This window comes from Ammospiza nelsoni, chromosome 4 (genome assembly GCF_027579445.1).
Source record: "Ammospiza nelsoni isolate bAmmNel1 chromosome 4, bAmmNel1.pri, whole genome shotgun sequence".
In the NCBI taxonomy this organism is placed as follows: domain Eukaryota; kingdom Metazoa; phylum Chordata; class Aves; order Passeriformes; family Passerellidae; genus Ammospiza; species Ammospiza nelsoni.
In genome coordinates, this window is record NC_080636.1 from 928320 (window position 1) to 947985 (window position 19666).

The window sequence follows — 19666 nt, forward strand, 5'->3', positions numbered from 1 at the left end:
CTCTCGGCCCACTCCCCACGGCATCATGGTGAGAGGCCTTCACTGAGAGCAGGTCTGCACTGAGCCTGCTGAAGGAGAGGCAGAGCTGTGTGACAAAGCCAGTGGAGATTTTATTCTCCCCGTTAAACTGACTAACACCCTTGTCTTGGAAGCTCTGTCAGCATGCAGGGAAACAGAGAGATTTTATTAATCAATGATTAGTTAAGGACTGAAATACAAGCAGGGTATCGGGTTCTGCTGAGCCCTTGTGGAAGGATGGGACAGATCCACACGACTGTGCTGCCCTCGCCTGACCATGGGCAAATGGGTAAATCCTGGTGGGAGGATGGCTGCACGAGCAGCCAGCTCTGCACTTTGGAAGGATTTTCCTAGGAAAGAATATTCCATGGCAGAAATCATCCCCTTCTGCTTTCTGAGACTGATGTCAGCAAAGAGGCCATTTTTTCATCTTATAAATACCTGTTTATAGTTCACTTTTTTCCCCCTTACCATCTTGCCTATAGCTAATTTGTAATGGGAGAGAGAATTTAGCCAAGAGAATGTGTGGTAAAAGGTTGTTCTTATTATCTGTATTTTGCTAAAAATCAGAAGGAGTTACCAAGACAATTGATTTTTAAGGCAGGCATTATCCAGGGCAGGGTACAGCACTGATTTAAACATTTGTTTTATGATGGCATATGTTATTCCAATACTTGTAGCAAGCATTTTAATAAAATATGGATTTATTTTACTGAAAATCTTTCAAAGTTTTAGTACAGCTGTGAGCTGAGGTTTATTTTGGCACACTCAACTGTCCTGTCTACATTAAATGTTTAATTGAATCCCTCTAGTCTTTCAGTTTAACATGCTGAAAACTATTGTCTGAATAACAGTGATGTTGTTCTTTCGTGTTCATAACTATTTTAAGAGCTATGAAAAACAAAAATTAGCTTGTGTTAAGGTCATTTTATGTAGTAAATAATTAAAGATTTAATTGGAAAATTCAGTCTTAGCATATGCAGGTCTCGCATACTTGGATGGCAAATCTTCATTGAGTTCAGGAACATCAAGGAAGGGAAAAAAGACTTTTCAATTTTCCTAATAGATTGGAAAACAGAAAAATTGATTATGGAAACTGTAGACCTATACACAGTTGACAGACCTATACTTAGTTCATGTACCATAACTGTTGCAGAAGTGGTAAGTGTGTGTTGTGCTTCTCAGGTCCCAGGAAAATATTTGATTATTTTTTTAATCCAAGAAGTATTTTGTGCAATAAATAGTAGCCCAGTGGGGAAGGATGAGGAGTCGATTTTGTGGCAGATTTTGGTTTAATTTTGGATGCAGAGGATCCGTGTGTCTGGACCTGAGGGCTGGGGTGTCCGTGGCACAGGCATGGTGAGTTAAACACGTGCAGGTCTGTGCTGGGTAAAAATGAAGGATGAGAGGAGAGCACAGGCAGATGGAGGCACTGCCATCCATTATTGATGGCTGTGGTTGTGATTGGAGTACAGTTACACAGATTGCTAAAAGCTGAGATAGCCATCTCACAGGCAGCAGGATTGTCTTACACCCACTGTGTTTAGTTCTTCTGTACAGCATAGGATATCTGGCTTTAAAAAAGAAATGTATAAACCACACTGGGGTTGGCAGTCTTTTCTTGATTCTAACAACAATAGTTTATTTGGTGGTGTAAATGCTTTAGCAACACATGAATACAATTTTTATTGACTTTAATTTCTCCTTTACGTATGCCATGATTAATTTATTACTGTTTTGGTGATCTTTCAGGTTTTGCCCAACAGAATTCTTATCACAATTTTTACAGTTTAACTTCCTAATTGGATTTTTCTTTTAAAATGAAAGTAAGTTTTTTTTTCTTAATCTTGACCTGCCAGGTTTATCTACCTTTGAAAGGACCACTCCTCTCTCATCAGCTCTGTTCTTTGTGTAATAGTAACTAAGATTCAGCTCTAGCAGAAGTCAACAAAAAATTTGTTATACTATGATTCAGTGGGAGGCTGATGTGACACTTTTTAAAACACACAGTTGTATTAAAACAAACGTAATTTTACAGACCTTCAGGTTTATATTGTATTTTTATTAGCAGTAGGAACTTACTGGCCATAAGGGGACCTGTGTGCGTGGACACGAGACAGATCAGGGCAGTGCAAACTGCAGGTCAGACAGTCAGCCTGTCAGATGCTGCAGGCTGTTCCTTTACAGGGAAGCACTGTGGTCTTTGGCATATCCACTGTGAGCCCAGAATGATGGCCCACTGCTGACACAGCTGAGATCAGCACCGTGCATGAACGTGTGCCTGCCTTTCTCCTCAGTCACATGGAGCACGACTCCTCACTTGTGGTGGGACATCGAAATGTTTTATGGACTTGCTCTGACAGCAAGCATGAGTGTTCAATAGGCAAATATTATACATACTTTAAAGGTGAGGAACCTGGATACATGGAAGGGAAGTGGTTTAGCATCACAAGGCTGGTAGAAGGCTGGTGGCAGAATCAGGGACTAACTGATTGTATGCTTCCCAAATCTTGGTTGGTGCACTAATCCTTCTAATTTCTCCCAGTTTTGAGGTGCCCCTGTTCCCTTCCAAAAGCGACTGCCAGCAGAATTTCTCCAGGCTCTCTCTTGTGCAACTTTTTGCAGACTGGAGTGGAAAAGTCTGAGCTGTGTCATCAGTTAGGATGTCAGCAAGTTAAATACCAAAAATTGATGGACAGCAAACAGTTCTGCTTGACAGAATACAAGAATAGTCTTGCAGTGCTGAGAGACAACGTGTTTAGAAAAGCACTGACTGAGCTAAATCTGAGCAAGGCAGCAGTGCTGGTCCCTCAGGACTCATTGCCATTATTGCTGGAGGACATTTCTACCAGCAGCATCCCTGTGTGAGGTGATGAAGGTGCCACAAACTCCATCTCATTGCAGACTGCTCTTGGAGCACCCAGCACTGTGATCTGTTCATTCATCCCTGCTTTCCAGACATCCCATTTTGGTGCACTTGGATGCCCAAGTGCATGAGCCCCAGACTGTGTCAGTTATTGCATGGCAGTATAAAGAACTTGTTATTAATTTACAGCTAAAGTCCCCAAGGTCAGCGTTTGCCATGCTGTGTGGGGTTTCCCTCTGAAGCCCCGTGGAAAGGTCTCTCCCCTTGTCGGTGGTGCTCTCAGTGGGATCACATTGGCTCCGTCCTGGAAATCAGCTGGTTTGTGGTAACACATCTCTCTTCATCTCAACAACTCAGTGGCAATTGCTTTCTGTTAATGGATGTCAGGAGCAGGGGAGACTGACACAGGAGATGATGCTGTGTGAGAGACCGCTCATCTGTTCTCATTCCTGGAGGGAGTGAGGCACTGACCAACCATTAGTCAGCCTCAAGGTTTTGGAGCTGTAACTCCCCAAAGTGCAGGATCAGGAAGGAATTACCAGGTTAACTCAAACCCTCTTTGTGTCATGTACATATCTGATACAGTTCAGCCCCAGATGTTTTATTAGACTGATCTTTCAGAAGATTTGAAGTATTCAGGAGATAAAGACACGACCATAACCTTTGCAGTATAGTCAATAACATCCACTTGAACAACAACAACAAAATAAGCTAGAAAATACAGATTTTGAATGAGGTTCTAAGCTGCTCAGTGTTATGATGTCTTCCTTTAAGGTCAGGCAGGCTTTTAGTGTCCAGTATTTCCCCCTGCAAAGTGTAATCATGTTATCTCTCTCAGGGATTTTTTGGCAATCTCAGTACATTGTGTTCTTCGAGGCTTTTTTTACTCCAGCACTGAGTTTTTCTTTTTGCAGACTTTCACCCATACAGAATATGGATGCCAGAGCTGGCAGCAACAGTTCACTATTTATAATGTTGGTAATCCTGTCCACAACAGCAAAAATTTCCTCCTTACTTGAATGTAAGGATTTTCTCAAGGAAACGTGACTTCCTCATGCCGAGGTGTGGTTCTGGGAGCCGCACCTCCCTGTCAAGGCTCTCGTTCCCTACCCTGTCAGCGTGGCAGGAGCCTTTCCTAATGGCACAGCTTTCCACCTTGGATTTATTGAAGCATGTTTTGTTTCTTTATTTATCTGTGATCCAAAATGACTGCATGATTGCACTTCTGCTATTATTTTTTAGTCAGTTATTATTGTTTTTATGATGTTCCTAGTAATTTTTGCAAAGATTTTCTATTTATGTCCACATTGTTGGTGAAGATGATGACAAATACCCATTAGAAATATCCTTACTGAGAGAGCTTTTCACTGACAAATGTGTCCTAAGATAATTGATCATAATCCTTTAAATATGTGTTAGTTTTATCAGCCTTGTAGAGCACTAACTTCTTAAACCAGAATGTCAGTAGTGTGCTAACTTGGGCATCCTGCAAAGCTCTCATTTGTTGCATCTTCATGGTTGCCTTAAATGAATTTGTTAAATATTTATGAATCCTGGTGATGAATGTAGTATAAGAATTAAGACTATTAATTTCTAATGAAAATAATTTGCTATTTAGAAGAAATAATCAATAGTGCATAAGTACACAGTGTCTGGATTTCATTAGTTGTTCATTCTTGTTGGCCAGATCGAGTTTAGAAATAAATTTTCATACCAGACGTGCCAAATGGCCCAAGAATTTCAACAATTGTTGAAATTTAATGTTTATAATGTTTATTAATTAATTGAGACCATAATCTAGTATTGGGAAAAGGATATTAAAAAAATAATTTAGTGAAACCCCCATAAAGTAGCCTTCCAGTAGAGCAAATGGACTCACAGTGTATTTATTAGCATTTGGCTCACTTGTTTGAATCTGAATGTGCATGCCCAACTGCTCACAATTGGAATTATTTTTTCTAATGCATCTATGTGGGTGAGCTTGGTTTCTGGAGAGAGGGATGTTGCATTTAACCATGTAGTGAGTCACATATATATATATATATATATATATATATATATATATATATATATATATATATATATATATTACAACTTGTTTGGGTCAGAAAGAAGTAGCATACTGTGATATTCTTACATTTCTGGTAGTGTAAGCTGCTCAAAAATCTGTTTTGCAATTATCTTGATTATTTAAGTTCTTTGGATGTCCTTGTGAGAGCAATAGACTGTTCTTTCCAGCTGAAATTATTTAGCTGTTTCTTTCCTCAGTTAATGTAGGGAGAGAAAATCAATATAGAAGATAATATTTTAGCATTAGTTGATCCTAGGGTCTTATTTGATTCCAGCATAGCAGGCTAAGTAGCAAATGCTCTTAGCAATTGTTTCTGTTAGTGGAATTTAGAAAGCACTAAGAGAAATCTTGATCCATGGAGACAGTACAGTAATTCACATTGACATATTTTCCCCATTTGCCACAGGGCAAGTGGAACTATTAATGCTCCTGTGCAAAACCTCTTTTCTCCTTTCCTCTGTTTGTTTTTTTTTTTAAGAGCAGAACAGAAACAGTGTTGATCCTAACAGTGGATTATATGTAAAAATTTAGACTACCCTGCAGCCATCAAAGGGAAAAAGATTCAGAAAATTTGCCATCAGTGAATCTTTGCTTTTTTCCTAAATAGACCCCTGTTCCATGAGTATATATATTTATTTATTTACATGGTGGATTTCTGCAGTGTTTTGGAGGTTTGATGGTTGTTTTAAGCAAGACGGCATCTCTGGGGTCAGGGAGCAGGTAGCAGCAATTGTAAAATAAACTGTTTGAATACTGCATGTCCACATGAACTGACTGTAACAATAAAATATTCTCTGAATCCATTCTGTGCTCCACAATGTACAGTCAGTGCCCAATGGAGACAGCCGTTCCAACCATGTATACACAAGGAATATTTGTTATCCATTGTAGTATTTTGCCTGCAGCTTTGAGAGACCCAATTTTATCTTCCCTTAAGCAGCCAAAATGATGTCAGCATCAGCATGGCACTTTTATTTTTTTCTTTGAGTGTTTCAAGAACCAAGAAATTGAGCTGTTTGTTGATAAATGAAGGTTTATGTAAAATACATATAAATTTAAGCAATTTAACTCAGTGCAGTAAAATGGCCTTTGAAATGAGATTTAAATGTGAGTTCTTGAAAATCTGGTTGGTTAGATGTGCAGAAAATAACAGACAGTTGACTGGTAATAATGCCATAAACAATAATTAGGCTGTGAGGAGCAGTGTATGATAGATGACCAAGAATATATTATATATCTTCTCAATGTGCATCATCTTGGCTTTATGTTAGCGAACTCTGTGTGTGCTATTCGATTAAAAGTTAACCAGAAAAAATTCCTAGATAAATTGGAAAACAATTTCTTTGGTGTTCTTTCCCTTCCATCATTTCCCTTCCCCTTATATATATATTTTTTTTAAGAGAGCCGAGGGACCGAGCTTAGGTCACAAATGAGATGAGTTTGATGACCTCAGCCTGTGGCCTCTCAGACATCTGTCTACGTCTGAAAACATCCACAGATTTTAGTGGAGTTGGAAATCTCTTGTCAGGAAAGATTCAGGAATAGAGTGGGAACACTTAATTCTGCTTGTGATTGTAAAACCTCAAAAAACAAATAAATCATCTCCTTCGGTGCTTGGTATTGAGTAAAAGTTACAGTTATGATGCATAAAAGGAAAAACTTCCAAAATACTCACTGAACCAAAGTAGGGTTGTTTTTCTTTTTCTCCTTAGACTATTTATTATCTGCATGAATTATTGTTCATTCCTCTGTTGTGATAGTTCTTTCTGATGCGGGCTTCTGTGTGATGTTAATCACAGAGGTGCAGCCTCTGGGAAAGACACCAACTTTAACCTTTCTGGGTCACGGGGCTGGAAGCCACTTCAGTGAGAATCAGCACACACAGCCATACACAGCCCGTTCCCACTGCTTTCCAGGTCTTTCAGGAAAGGAGAATTAATTATTTATACCTTATCTATGTACATTTACTTATTATTACAGCTCAGTTGTCTTTAGCTGCCAGTAGTTAATTTAAAGTACATTTTTCCTAAGGTAACTTCATCATCTGTGATATAACTTGCACTGTTCATAAGGCGTATCAAATCATTTTAATTAAGAACCCAATCTGTTTGTATGGAAGTATTTTCCTTTTTGTCTATGTCTGCTGAACTTTCTTCTTCCTGTGGTGATGTACAAGCCTGTACTGTGATCATTCTTCCAGATACATAAAATAATACAAATTAATAAGAGAGTATTCTGATATCAGTGACTCTTCAGCTGTTCATGGAATTATTCAGGACCAAAGAAACCATAATAATTTGAAGGAAAAAATAGGCTTTATGTACCTTAAGATCTTCCTTGGGATTATGTGATAAAAATGAAAATTTAAAAATTGTCGATTGCAGATTTTTAATGTTTATTGTGTTACTTGTGATCTTGTAATTCAGATGGCACATCAGTGTAGTGAAAAATAATAGTTTGTTACATAAAAGCAGTATAAGATACCCTGCTTCTTGAAAAAGACAGCATATGTTAGGAAACCAAGTAATTGTCTTGATGAAATAAATGAGGAAAAAAAAAAAAGCAGCAAGATATTCAACATGGTCTGCATTAATTGAAAGTGCTTTCAAAAGGAACATAATGTTCCAAGTCCTCTTCTATTCAATAGTCAGTTCCAGGAAATTTACCTTTCAAAACTGCCCCAGAATTAATTTTAATGCGGTTAGTTTTGCTCTGCAAGGCCTTTCTGTCCCTTGCCAGCAGTCCTGGCTCTGGGGAGGTCCCTGGGGCCGGAGGTTTGCAGACACAGCGCCCGTCCAGCAGCAGGGCCTGGGGGGGATCTGGCAGCTGAGGCCGTGGGTGTGGGCTCGGAAAGGCAGGGCTGCTGCACCAGCCCCATCTCCTCCTGGGACAGGGCAAGGGAGGTGGCCTCAGGTTGTGCCAGGCAGGCTTAGATTGGGTATTTGGAACGATTTCTTCATGGAATGGGTGCCCAGGCATTGGAACAGCTGCCCAGGCTGTGGTTGAGTCGCTGTCCCTGGAGGTATTTAACAGACACGCAGAGGGGACATGGAGCGATGGTGGCCTTGGCAGTGCTGCTTAATGGCTGCAGGTTGTGATCTCACACAATTCTGTTTACAGCTCAGGGTGAAGTCTCTGTGGGCTTTCCACAGTGAATCACAAATGCTGCAGATGTGTCAGCCCAGCCGCCCTGGCAGTGCCTGCCTGGCACAACAGGAGCTGCGTGTAAAATTGCACCGGTGATCCTGCCGTGTCGGAGCAATGGCTGTTGTGAGAGGATGCAGTTCCCAGAAGACACTTGTAGGACCAGAGTTGTGCTGTGCTGTGATACAAATTCAACAAAACATCCCTGTCAGATGGTGTTTTCCTGTGTAGAGGAATTGAACCGTTAAAAAGACAATGATTTAGCAAACATTTCCATGAGATGTGTTCTCTCTGCAGTATCTTCTTCATGTAATATGATAAGGCCTTTGGAAAGTTTATCCATTAATCTTTAAATAATGCCATCCTATCATAATGCTCAGTGCTGCCTCAGTCTGTAAGTCAGGGTATTTGGCAGCACAGATCAGCTCGAGCAGCAGTAAATCTGTTGATACTGATTATCACCTCTCTGAATCGCCTTTGCTTTTGTACTGAAATTCTGTGTTACATGAGTATGAGTAGTGTGATCTTTCTGCCAGGAGAACTCGCTGCTCTCTCATTATTCAGCTATACAAAGGGAGTGTTTTCAATATCTTTAACCTTTTTTCCACATCACTCTGTAAATCACATAAATTGATGTCCCTTACGGATGGGAATTATATCTTGGGGAGTCTTGCATAGGGATAAGTTGCAGTTTCCTTTTCAGCTATTCAGTTTTAAGTCTTGAGAACAGGAAGTAAAAGAGCTGCACAAGAGTATTTTGGTTTAATAAAAGCAAAAAGGTGGCCTTCTCAATAACCTCCTACAGATGTTTGTTAGGAGAAAATAAATGTATTAGGAGAAGGTTAAAATATTACTGTGTTGCCAGATATATGGAGGCAGAGAACATGGAATATGTTTCTTTGGCTGATGGGGTATGTGCTGTACACATGAAACCTTGCTAGTATCTTTTACTGGTCTGAAACCATCGACCATTCACTGTAATGGATTGCCTGGCCTGTATATTGTTCCTATGTTGTAAATATGAAATTGATTTTCACTGCCCAGCTCTTTGCTTACTGTGATTCTCTACTCTAGTTTTCCTGTTTTCTTAGAGTTCAAAGATCACTGACTGAAAATAATATTGGTATTTTTTTGCATATTTAATAGGATGCCTTTCTCATTTTGTTTACAAATTTCTGGATATACTACTTTTTAAATTAAATTAAATAATTCTAATCTCCAGGTAGAGCTTGCATGTTTTATCGTTGCCCATTAAGTTATCTAGCAGTTACCAGTGGGCAGGTTTTACCGTGTTGAGGCAAATGTGTTCAGGCTTTTTCAATGTACCAGTCAATGTTTTCTGTTGCTTGTTCCAGCTGCTGTGCACACCGTGGGTGACTGCAGGCACCTGACGTGCTCCACTGATGGGGTGCAGCTGCTGACTGGTGTTGGGGTGCAGCACGATGGGATTTTCATGGCAGGGGGTGTGATCAGCCAGGGACAGCCAGGGAGGTGCTGTGTGTCTCAGGAGCTGGTGTGGGGATTCACCAGAGGTCACTTCTGGCTCACTAATGAACCACTCTCTTATCTTAGCAGCAGGTGATAGTGGAATGCTGGTAGTGCAGTATTTCATGGTGATACAAAGCAGTACTCACTTTGGAACAGGATGAAATTCAAGCCTGGTAACTTGTCATCATCCTGAGAAAATCTGACAAAGCAGGAGAGTTCATTTCAATGTCATAAATGTCCATAATCCCAGTGTGTGGTTGTGCCTAAGGTCCTTTGCAGCAAATGGACAGTTTCACTGTTCTGCTTTTTTCATCCTTTAGTATCCTTGCTGGTTTTTCAGATGGCTAAGACTTGTGCTGAGTTTCAGAGCAAAGTCTCTACCTTAGTGAGATGTGGCTTTGATTTCATATGTGTTTAGTTTTTCTTGAGGGCGTCCTCAGTCTTGTGGAGTGTGTTTGAAACAAGGAAGAAACAAGCAAGTATGATGCTTTCTGTGCCACCTAGTGAATGAATGACAGTCACAAATGCAAATAGAATTGTTTGGGAACTTGAGAACTATCTCTGATACAACTTTTGCTTTTTCCCTGGCTACTTGTTGTACAACTTTGATAAAAATAAGATGCCAAGTGTGTTAGAACTCAAGAGGAGGTAGAGGACAGTAGAGTGCAAATGACACTGCAGCTCACTAACACACTCCCAGCGGCGAGTTCACTCAGGACATCCACTGGTTCTGCTTAGGCCATGGGATGGTTCATTATTCTCCATATTACCTGTGAAATTGCCACCACCAAGCAGGTTATTGAATCTACTACAGACTTGTGGGTTTTGATCCCTTCAGTTGGCCTTAATATGTAGATCTCTTCTTTTTTTGCATGCAGAATGCAGCATCATAAAGAGTATCTGGTTCTCATTATAATTCTAAAGAGAGAGTCAGATTTCATAACTATTCTGCAAAGGCCAGAGCCTACTTCCCTTAATCATCTAAAAAATAGCACTTTGCTTCATGGCCAGGCCCAGACTGATTTAAAACTTGAGAAGTAAATTACTACTCAATAATCCAGTTGTATAAAAGTAAATGCAGAATGTTGTTACACTGGTTCATTATGTTGAAAGCATAGTGCATTATAATTTTTAATGGAATGTGAGTGTAATATATTCTAAATGCCTTCTTTAACACTTTGGAGACAACTGGATCTGTGGTCTCACCAACTGAGGGATTCCCACTGTCCACAGAATTTTGTTAGTAGCTAAATGTAAAATTTTAAGATTTCATTAATAGCAGGACCCTCGGCTATGCCAGTTACACAGTTTGAATGAGCAAGATTTCAGGTGAGGAGGAGAAAACCTTCCCTGGGTCACTAACCCATTTTTTGTCCTTTCATGTTAATTGGCTGCTCATTTCTGGGAACACAGATTGTGCTGCTTCTCCTTTACCTCATCCAATGTCAAATCCCCAAAGAAGCCCTGCCAGCGCAGAAGGGAGGGAGCCATATGGGGCAGGTTGCGATTGTTCCTTCAGGTCTGGATTTATTCCACTGTGAACAGATGGACAATGGCTGACATCCACTCATGGTTCTTGATAGGTTTCTTCTGCTGTTCATCTCTGTCTTCTTTTTCTCTTCGGCCACAACACAGACCATCCTGGAGATGGTCTGGTAACTCCCCCTAACTAGATGGAAAATAATATGTCGTTTCACGACAACAAGAAAATGCAGAGGATTTAATTTGACCCTGGGTTCTTATGTTTTTAGCACTTGAATGGAGAGGGTGAGAACAAGAAGAATATCCCTTAGTCACTTAATACAGATAACATCAGAAGAGAGAGGTTTTTTGTGTTCAGTGGCTTGAAGGGAATTTATTCTTCCATTCATTCAGCTCACTATAAGCTTCTTCACTTTGTATTTCCAGCATAGACCTAGTAGAGCTTTCCAGTCTGAGAAAGGAGCAATGCACATTTGGCATTTCAAAAATGACTTTGAGTGTTTGACACAGCTGAACTTCTTGTTCATTAAGTGGAACTTTAATCTACTACTTTCATCCTTCACCTTCTTTCTAACAGTAGATGAAGGTCCTCTATTTTATTTCATGCTTGCAATGACTGCAATTTCTTAAAGATCAGGTGGTTCTCTTTAGTCAGTTATTCTTTTTTTCCCATTTTCCCCTCAAAACCTGTGGATTTTTCTCCAAAATTACTTTTCACATGAACCAGAAAGCATTAACTTCCTGCAGTGGGAAGTTGCACACAGGGGAAGTTATAACTAAAAAAAAAAAGAAGCTGTAATTGAAATACGCAATTGCAAAATCAAAGGAGGCTGATCTCTCTGTGTGTTATATAAACAAATGCTCCTCAGGATCTAAGTGAAAGAATTAAGGAAATATTTAAATCCAAACAAAGTTTTCTTTCCAGGTTTTAAATAAATTGAATGGACTTAGCTTGATTATACATTTAAACAATCTATTTTAGGATAAAGGTTAAGTGTTGGGCCCTCTTTATCCAACCATTCTTTTCTTCTGACATAAATCTCTCCTAGGATCTCATAATAGCATCTGCAAGATTTACTGTTCACAGAAGTTAAGATATTCCATTGAAACATAATCTTGCATTTTGATTAAAAATGCATAACGGTTTTAAATTTATGGCTTTAAAAACTGTTACAATGAATGATGTCTGTTTGATAACAAAGCAAAATCATGCATGAAAGAACCAGCACACATGGCTGTGACAAACCAAAGAAAATCTGTAAGCACACAATAGCAGTATCTTTGTGTAAGAAAATTGTCAAAGCTCACTCTACACTTCAGAAAACATTCAACATGTATCTTAGGGGTAAAACAGCAAAACTTCCTCTTTCGCTATCTTCAAAGTCCCATCTGCTAAAGACAGTGAGCCCTAATGCCCTGAATTTGTGACAGCCCAAGGTCATGCCCTTATGGTTGCCCATTCTGAGGGGAATAAAACTTGCACCTAAATTATACATGTGGCTGTTAAGAGATACACTTAAAACAATGTGTTTGCTGTGCAGCACATGTGCTGCTCCAGCTGACTCGTGAGAAGCCAAGGAACAGTTTGGGGGTTTGACAAACGCCATAATTCTTAGTGCAGGGCACAGAAGACGCTCAGCTGTGTTACGCTGCTAGTGAAAGAAGAGATTGCAGTAAGAGGATGGGGATTGTTAGGCTTTGTGAAAGATGCATTGTAGCCCTGTGAGCCATGGTGTAAAAGTTGTGAAGATGACTGATTTGAGGTGATCCAGAGGCGAGCTGCTGGAGAAAGCAGGCAGCAAAATGGACGAGGCTTGGCTGGAGTCAGCTCTTCTGCTCCTGGATTTCCTCATGTCCAGTCCAGAACTAGGCCACTGACAGACATGCAAGGGAGGGGGGCTGAATTTGGGGGAAAATGAGCTGCATTTTCTGAAGCAGAAAGAGCAATGCGTTGTGTTCTGAAGGGAAACTTCAATTTTGCTTGAGTTATTTAATGTTTTTTTCCATCCTGGGAGTCTGCATAGTTCATTCTGTGGAGCAGGTGCCTTGTGGCAGCTGTGGAGCAGCGTGCCGAGACCTTTTGGCTGGGGACACGGGGTCAGACAAGCCCTTCCCTTCAGCAGGTGCAGCTGGGCTTGCTGCTGCTGCTCCAGTCAGCATCAGCTGAGGATGCAGCCCAGGATGTTTTCCCAGGAAGCATGAACTAGTGATGGGTGTGCCAGGAGGAACCCGAGTCCCGTGGTACCTACAGTGTGTGTATTTGTTAGGTCTGCGTACAATCAGAAGAGGAAAAAGAGCAAGCATATGAATCCCTTCACGAAGCAGTGTAGAGAATACCAAACTGCAGTATTAATAACCTCCTGTTATTGAATCCTCCATCTGTTCATCATGCCAACTTATCCTCACTTAGAGCACTCCCCTTGTCATAATATTTTGCGCCACACTCCCCTCCCTCCCCGAAGCAGCAGTTCCAGTTTAGATCTAAACATTTGCCCAGTCATGTAACCCCACCGAGGACATGGTCTCAGTGCCTGGATCTGTTTATGTCTCTCTATGAAAAAATGCAACTGAATTCTTAATTTCATTTTTGATTTTTTCCTTTTCCTCTGGTAATTTCTTTTTTTTCTGGAGATTTTCATATCCATATTGGTATTCACAGATATTTCTCTTGTGGTTTAAGCGTGTTTGACCCCCTAATGTTCATTCCTGATACTTTGCCACATGGCAACTGAAGCAGTGAGGGAGAAAAAAATAATTATTTTCTCCTTAGAGCTTTGATATGTATGTGTTTTTATATTTTGCTAACATTTATAAATGGCAATAAAGTGGTTAGCCACTTTAAAGTGATTAAACCCAAATTTATTTATACAAACCCCACATGAGGCGCTTGGCTAGATGCTGCCCTAGTGATGCACAGTGAGAATTTAGGGAAGCTGTTCTTTGAGGGATGTCTGAGACGTCTGTGCTGAGCCACAAAAGGCTTTCCCAGGAATACAGGAGGAAAATGAAGATAAATCAGAGGCTGCATAAACTTGTCCTGGGAGCTACCTTCCAATCCCGGTGGATAATCCCATGAAAGGGACGCAGTACCTGGGAAATGATGGGGAAAAACAAGTTTTTAGGGAGCTGGAGCCAAGCTGCTGAAGGCTGCCTGTTATGCTAAAATCCTTGAGTTGTGGCCTGAGCGGATTCCTGAAATCCACACAACTCAGAGGCTGAAACCACCCTTCATAACCTCTGGGTTCAAATATTCCCCTCATAGGTAAACCAATCCCAAAAAACCCCGGGGAAAAATCTACAGCCCTGTCCGTTCTCCCAGTGAATTTCTCTTGTTTGCTACCCAGGAGTGTCTGTCTTTATCCGAGCGGGTCCGGGTCCCTGGGGGATGCCGGGGCCGGTTGCTGACAGGAAACGATCGTTTTATTTCTGGAAAAACCCAGAGAAGGGATGTTCGCTGCCGGGCTGGGCTGGGCTGTGGGTGGGGACGGACGAGCGAACGGCCGCAGCTCCGCTTCCCGCCCGCGGCTGGCAAGGAGGAAGGGGCAGCTGTGGCAGTAGAGCGAAAGTTTCTGGGAGGGCTGGAGCGGAGCTCCGGGCGCTCTGGAGAAAAAAAGCCTCGGGCCAGGAGGCGGCGGGGCCATGGCGGCCGCCGCTCCCTCACCGCGCCCGGGCGGGGCCGCCGTCAGCCGACCCAGCGGCCGCGGGGCCGCCGCCACCACTTTGGTTCGCGTCGGCCGCCGCCGCCGCTGTTGGGGCGGGGAGGGCATGGCGGGCGCGGGGTGACCCCGAGGGACCGCGGCCACGTGGGCGCGATGGGAGCGTTCCCGTGGGGAAGAAACGGGCCTTGGATTCGTCGGCTTTGGGCAATTCGCTGCTCTTAGAATTTCTTAGAATATCTTTCTCTTAGAATTTTCACCGCTCGCGGCGGTGCCGACCCCGCGGAGACCGCGGGGTTAGTTCTGGGGCACTTCAGGGCGGATCGTGGGTGCTGCAGGAGGCACTGACCCTCACCGAGAGCAAAATTACAGCGTTACGGCTTGATTTGTTCTCATTCCTGTTAGTTCATGAGAGAAAAGCCTTAGCCAGATCACAAATACAGCGAAACACCAGAAGTGCTGGTGTTTGTGATGGCAGGAACGGGCAGTAAGTGATGGGCAGAAGTTCCACCTGAACGTGCGGGGAACTTCTTTGCTTTCAGTGACTGCACACGGAATACATTGTCCGGAGAGGGTGTGGAGTCTCCTTCCCTGGAGATCTTCCAGACCCGTCTGGACGCAATCCTGAGCCGTGGGCTCTGGGAAAACCTTGTTTGAGCGGGGAGGTTGGACCCGATGACCCGCTGTGGTCTCTTACAAAATGACCCATTCCGTGACTCTGTGAACGCAGCCGGCGTTAACTTTGCCGAAGTTTGAACAGACCAAAACAAAGCAAAGCAAAGCAAAGCAAAGCACTGGCGACATCGCGTCCCAGGGCAGGTCCCGGTTTCGCTGCGCGCGGCCGAGCCAGGCTCGCCCGCCCCGCTGTCTCGTTCGTCTCGGCGCCCGCCTAGAACCAGGAGATCGAGCCTGGGGGGCGCGGCGGCGGCGGCGGCCGCTCCCCCCCACGCCCCCCCTCCGCCCCACCCCGCTCCTCCCTCCCTCCCTCCCGCGGGGGCGGGTGGGCGCGCGTGCGCGCGGCGGCGGCGGGGACGCGCCCGGCGGCGGGGGCGCGCACCGAGGCGCCGCTCAGTTCGGGGGCGCCCACGGAGCGGCCGCCATATGCCGCGGCTGCCGCGGCGGCTCCGAGCGGCGCTGCCCCCCGGCATCCTCCTCGTCCTCACCGTCCTCCTCCTCCCCGCGGCGGGCGCGGACGGAGCGCGGCGCCTCCATGGGAAGTTCGCACCTCCTGAACAAGGGCTTGCCTCTAGGTAACCATCCGGCCTGCTCGCCGCGGTGCGGGGCGGGCGGGGAGCGGGGCGGAGGGGGGGACACACACGAGCGGCCGCCGCCGCCGCCGCCGCCGCCGCCGCGCTTTGTGTGCCCGTCACCGCCGCTCCGGGCCCCGCCGCGGGCTGCCGGGCTGCTGGGCGGCCGCAGCGCCGACGCAACTTTGCCCGGTGGCTGCTTTTTGAGGTTGGGTGAAAACATAAAGGGAAATAAAAACGAGAGGCGGAGGGGCGGGGGTGCGAGTCGTCCCGAAGTACCGAACTGAAAGGGCGCTGAAGCTGCGCCCCGGAGGGCTCTGGGGTGCTGGGTCCGCCAGCGGAGCTTTGGGGTGCTGGGTCCGCCAGGGGAGATTTGGGGTGCTGGGTCCGCCAGGGGAGCTTTGGGGTGCTGGGTCCGCCAGGGGAGATTTGGGGTGCTGGGTCCGCCAGGGGAGGTTTGGGGCGCTGGGTCCATTAGGGGAGGTTTGGGGTGTTGTGTCCATCAGGGCACCTTTGGGGTGTTGTGTCCATCAGGGCACCTTTGGGGTGCTGGGTCCATCAGGGCACCTTTGGGGTGTTGGGTCCATCAGGGCACCTTTGGGGTGTTGTGTCCATCAGGGCACCTTTGGGGTGTTGGGTCCATCAGGGCACCTTTGGGGTGTTGGGTTCCCCAGCGGAGCTTTGGGGTGTTGGGTTCCCCGTGTGTCGCTCGTGGGGTGAGCGGTGCCGGCTCCGAGCTGCGGGAAAGCTGGGCCGGTGTTTGGATAAACAGGAAGTTTAAAAGCGGCGTTTTTATTGCTGTAAAAAAGTGCTTGAGGCCTGCCTGGTGGATGGTTTTGGCAGAGCTGCGGACGGGTTGTGTGTCAGAGGTAAGGCTCTTCACCCTAAATCTCAATTTCTCTGTTTCTTCCTTTCCCTTACTTTTATTTTTTTTTAAGCGTGCGTTTATGGTGTTGTTTTTAAGGTAACATGAATAATATGCACAGGGTGATGCCTCCAGAATTGCCGGGCATAAATTGTCATGTTAATCTGAAGGTGATTTTTTTTTTCTTGCCCCCAGACATAAGGAGACAGAATGTCGATTCTGTTTATAAACATTATCATTTTGTAAGTAAATGTTACCAAAAGAAGGCTGCAAAGCATAGAATCAGCCTGTTTACAGTGTAGATATGAGTCAGACTGCTATGCTGCTTTGTTTTCCTCTAAAAATTAATTTCAAAAGTCAGGATTTAAGTCATAGAACCGAGCTGGACAGAATAATGGTAGAAAATCTTGTTAGCAGTGCTGGTTTTTAAAATTTTACCTGTTGTAAGTTAAATTGAACAGTTTCACAGTGTTTTAGTACAAATTCACATATTTCAGTAAGTGTTGTCCTTATGAGGAAGACTGTTTGCTCTTAGGCCACGTTAGAGCAGCTAATCATCCCTTTAGCCTCATTGAGAATAATGAGGCCTAATAAACTGAAGTGAGTGTGTACTTTCTTTTCCAGTAAATTAAAATTAACTGTCATATTTGTGATGTGTGTACGTGTTTCAAGAGCTTTGCACTGATTCCTCCTCCAGGGTCTTAAAACATGTAAATATTCTTACTTAGTATTCGAGCCCCTTGGCAAATAGCCTGATGCCCTTATTAAAATATTTTAAATCTCATTTTTCTGTCCCACTAGGACAGGAGCAAGGAAATACTAAGAAAAATAAAACATTCTTTAATAATTTTATATTGAGATTGCATTAAATAATACTTTGGAAATCTGTTTCTTTTATAATAAAGAAGGGTTAAAAAGCTGGGTATAAATTAGACTGCCAGCAGAAAGATAATTGTCCAGTGCATCTCTTTGTTCCGTGCTCTTATCTGTTTTATCTATTTTTAGCTGTGCGCTGGTGAAGCAGGCATGTAAAATTAGCAGCCCAAACTGCTAACTTTAGTGCCTTTTGTAATGTTGCTCTTTATTGACCCCCAAAGGCAGCAAGATTTCAATATTGGAATTCCTTAATGTTTGACAGATAGCATCCTCTTCAGTTTATTATTATGTCAGCCATCCCCAGAGTGAGGTAGTGACAGAATATTTTGCCCATTGGCAATTCATCGGAGTGTTTCAAACCACAAGGAATCAAACAGCCCTCTCTCTGCCCCCCACCTGCCTCTTTTCCAGCCTGGACAAGAAATGGGTGTTTATGAGGTGGCTGCAACTGATAAACAGATGAGAGAAAGTGGGGGAGTTAAATTCTTCCCTCGTTTTTGTCATTGTTTATATAGAATAGTACTTGGGACATGAATTTAGCTTCTCTGTGTTTGTTTGATGGCATTGAGGGGGTAAGTTGATGCAGAGTCAGGGGTGTGTTCTCTGTCACACGCCCCCATTCCCCCCAAAATAACAGAGATTCTGTATTTCTCCATCAGGGAATGTGTTATTTCTTACTGAACTGGCAAATTAAATAGTAATAATCCCGAGATATGCTGTAGTCATGCTCAGTAGAGGAGTTTAGTCAATGAAGCTGCTATTCTGAAATGAAACTCCTCCAGTCACCTTTGTGAATTTTGCATTACAGTGCTGTCATACGTAGTTACGGAGTAGCTGGAGCATGCAGCTCTGAGCACACAGTACACTACGTGTAGAAATGTAAATATTGTATATGCTGTGATACTCTGTCATCCTGTGGAGTTCTGATAGCATGATAAAACAAATTACAGGTGCCCTTATGCTTGTCAGTTTGGTTACCTCTTGCCTGTCCTTCTGCATCATAAAGATAAAATAGTGTCTGCCCTTTGTTAGAAATGTGTGATCCTTCAATTTATTAATCTCTCAGTTTCTGAGAGCCATTGTTTTGTTTGCAGTGCAGACAGAGTGGGTTGCAGCTCTTAGCCAAAGTGTGATCCCAGAGATTGGGACTGGGCTGCACACTGTGGAGTGCTATCATGCACACACAGCAGTGCACTTGCCAGCCTTTAGAAGCATAAAGTCAGTCCCTCGTTATTAAATAGGAACATCTACTGCAGATCACTGGCTAGGCTGGGCCATCCCTTTTGGGGAGAAAACTGACATTCTCCCAGAGTGTTTTACTGTATATACTGTAAATATGATAAAAAAAAGTAAAAAAGCCTATTTTCCTAGAAAGCAGCTTGAACAGCAGTGAGTGTGTACAAAGGCATAGATTTCAATGTGTTTGTAGCAAAGATGCTGAAAAGCAACACGATCCTTAATTCTCTTATCTGAAATACAGCGGAAGAGAATTAAAATTTGAAACGGTGCTGATGTTTTGGACTAAAAGTTCTTGTTGCCGTTTTGTTTTGACTTATGTACCGTGCATGTGCAATTACTGTATTTCTTGCAGCTTGTCTGGAGCACTGGGCTGCTGGTGTGTGAGACCTGCCTTTAAGAGCAGCAGTCGGGTTTTTGCCTCCCCAGGCAGCTGGGAGCATTGATGAGGTGATGCCCCAGCATGTGTCAAGCTTTCACATCCCAGAGCAGTTGGCAGTGCAGCAGCCTCCTCTGAGGCTCCCTCACCTCCTGCCCCATCATTATTTATTTAGTGGGAGAGTAGGGATGAAGTTACGCTTTTAATACGTATCCTAAAACTTAAGGTGAGGATAAAAGCTGTAGTACAGAGCCCTTTAGCCTTAGTTCCTCAGCTGCACGTGCTTTCTCACTCCCAGACAGAGAAGCAATGGATTTACAGCTCAGGAAAACAAATTC

At 43.5% G+C, this 19666-nt stretch overlaps 1 protein-coding gene across 6 annotated transcripts in view; it reads left to right on the forward strand.

Annotated features, from left to right (window-relative positions):
* The window catches only part of CTBP1 (C-terminal binding protein 1), a 239428-nt gene that overhangs the window by 155588 nt on the left and 64174 nt on the right, over positions 1–19666 (forward strand). Inside the window, exon 1 of one of the 6 annotated variants that reach the window (XM_059469803.1) lies at positions 15761–15975. The exons of 3 other annotated variants lie outside the window; for them this stretch is intronic. In XM_059469803.1, the coding sequence (XP_059325786.1) occupies positions 15936–15975 (40 nt within the window). In that variant the 5' untranslated portion in view covers positions 15761–15935. Of the gene's footprint in view, positions 1–15760; positions 15976–19666 lie in introns of those variants that run through there. 2 more of the 6 variants (XM_059469804.1, XM_059469806.1) reach the window with 2 other exon arrangements.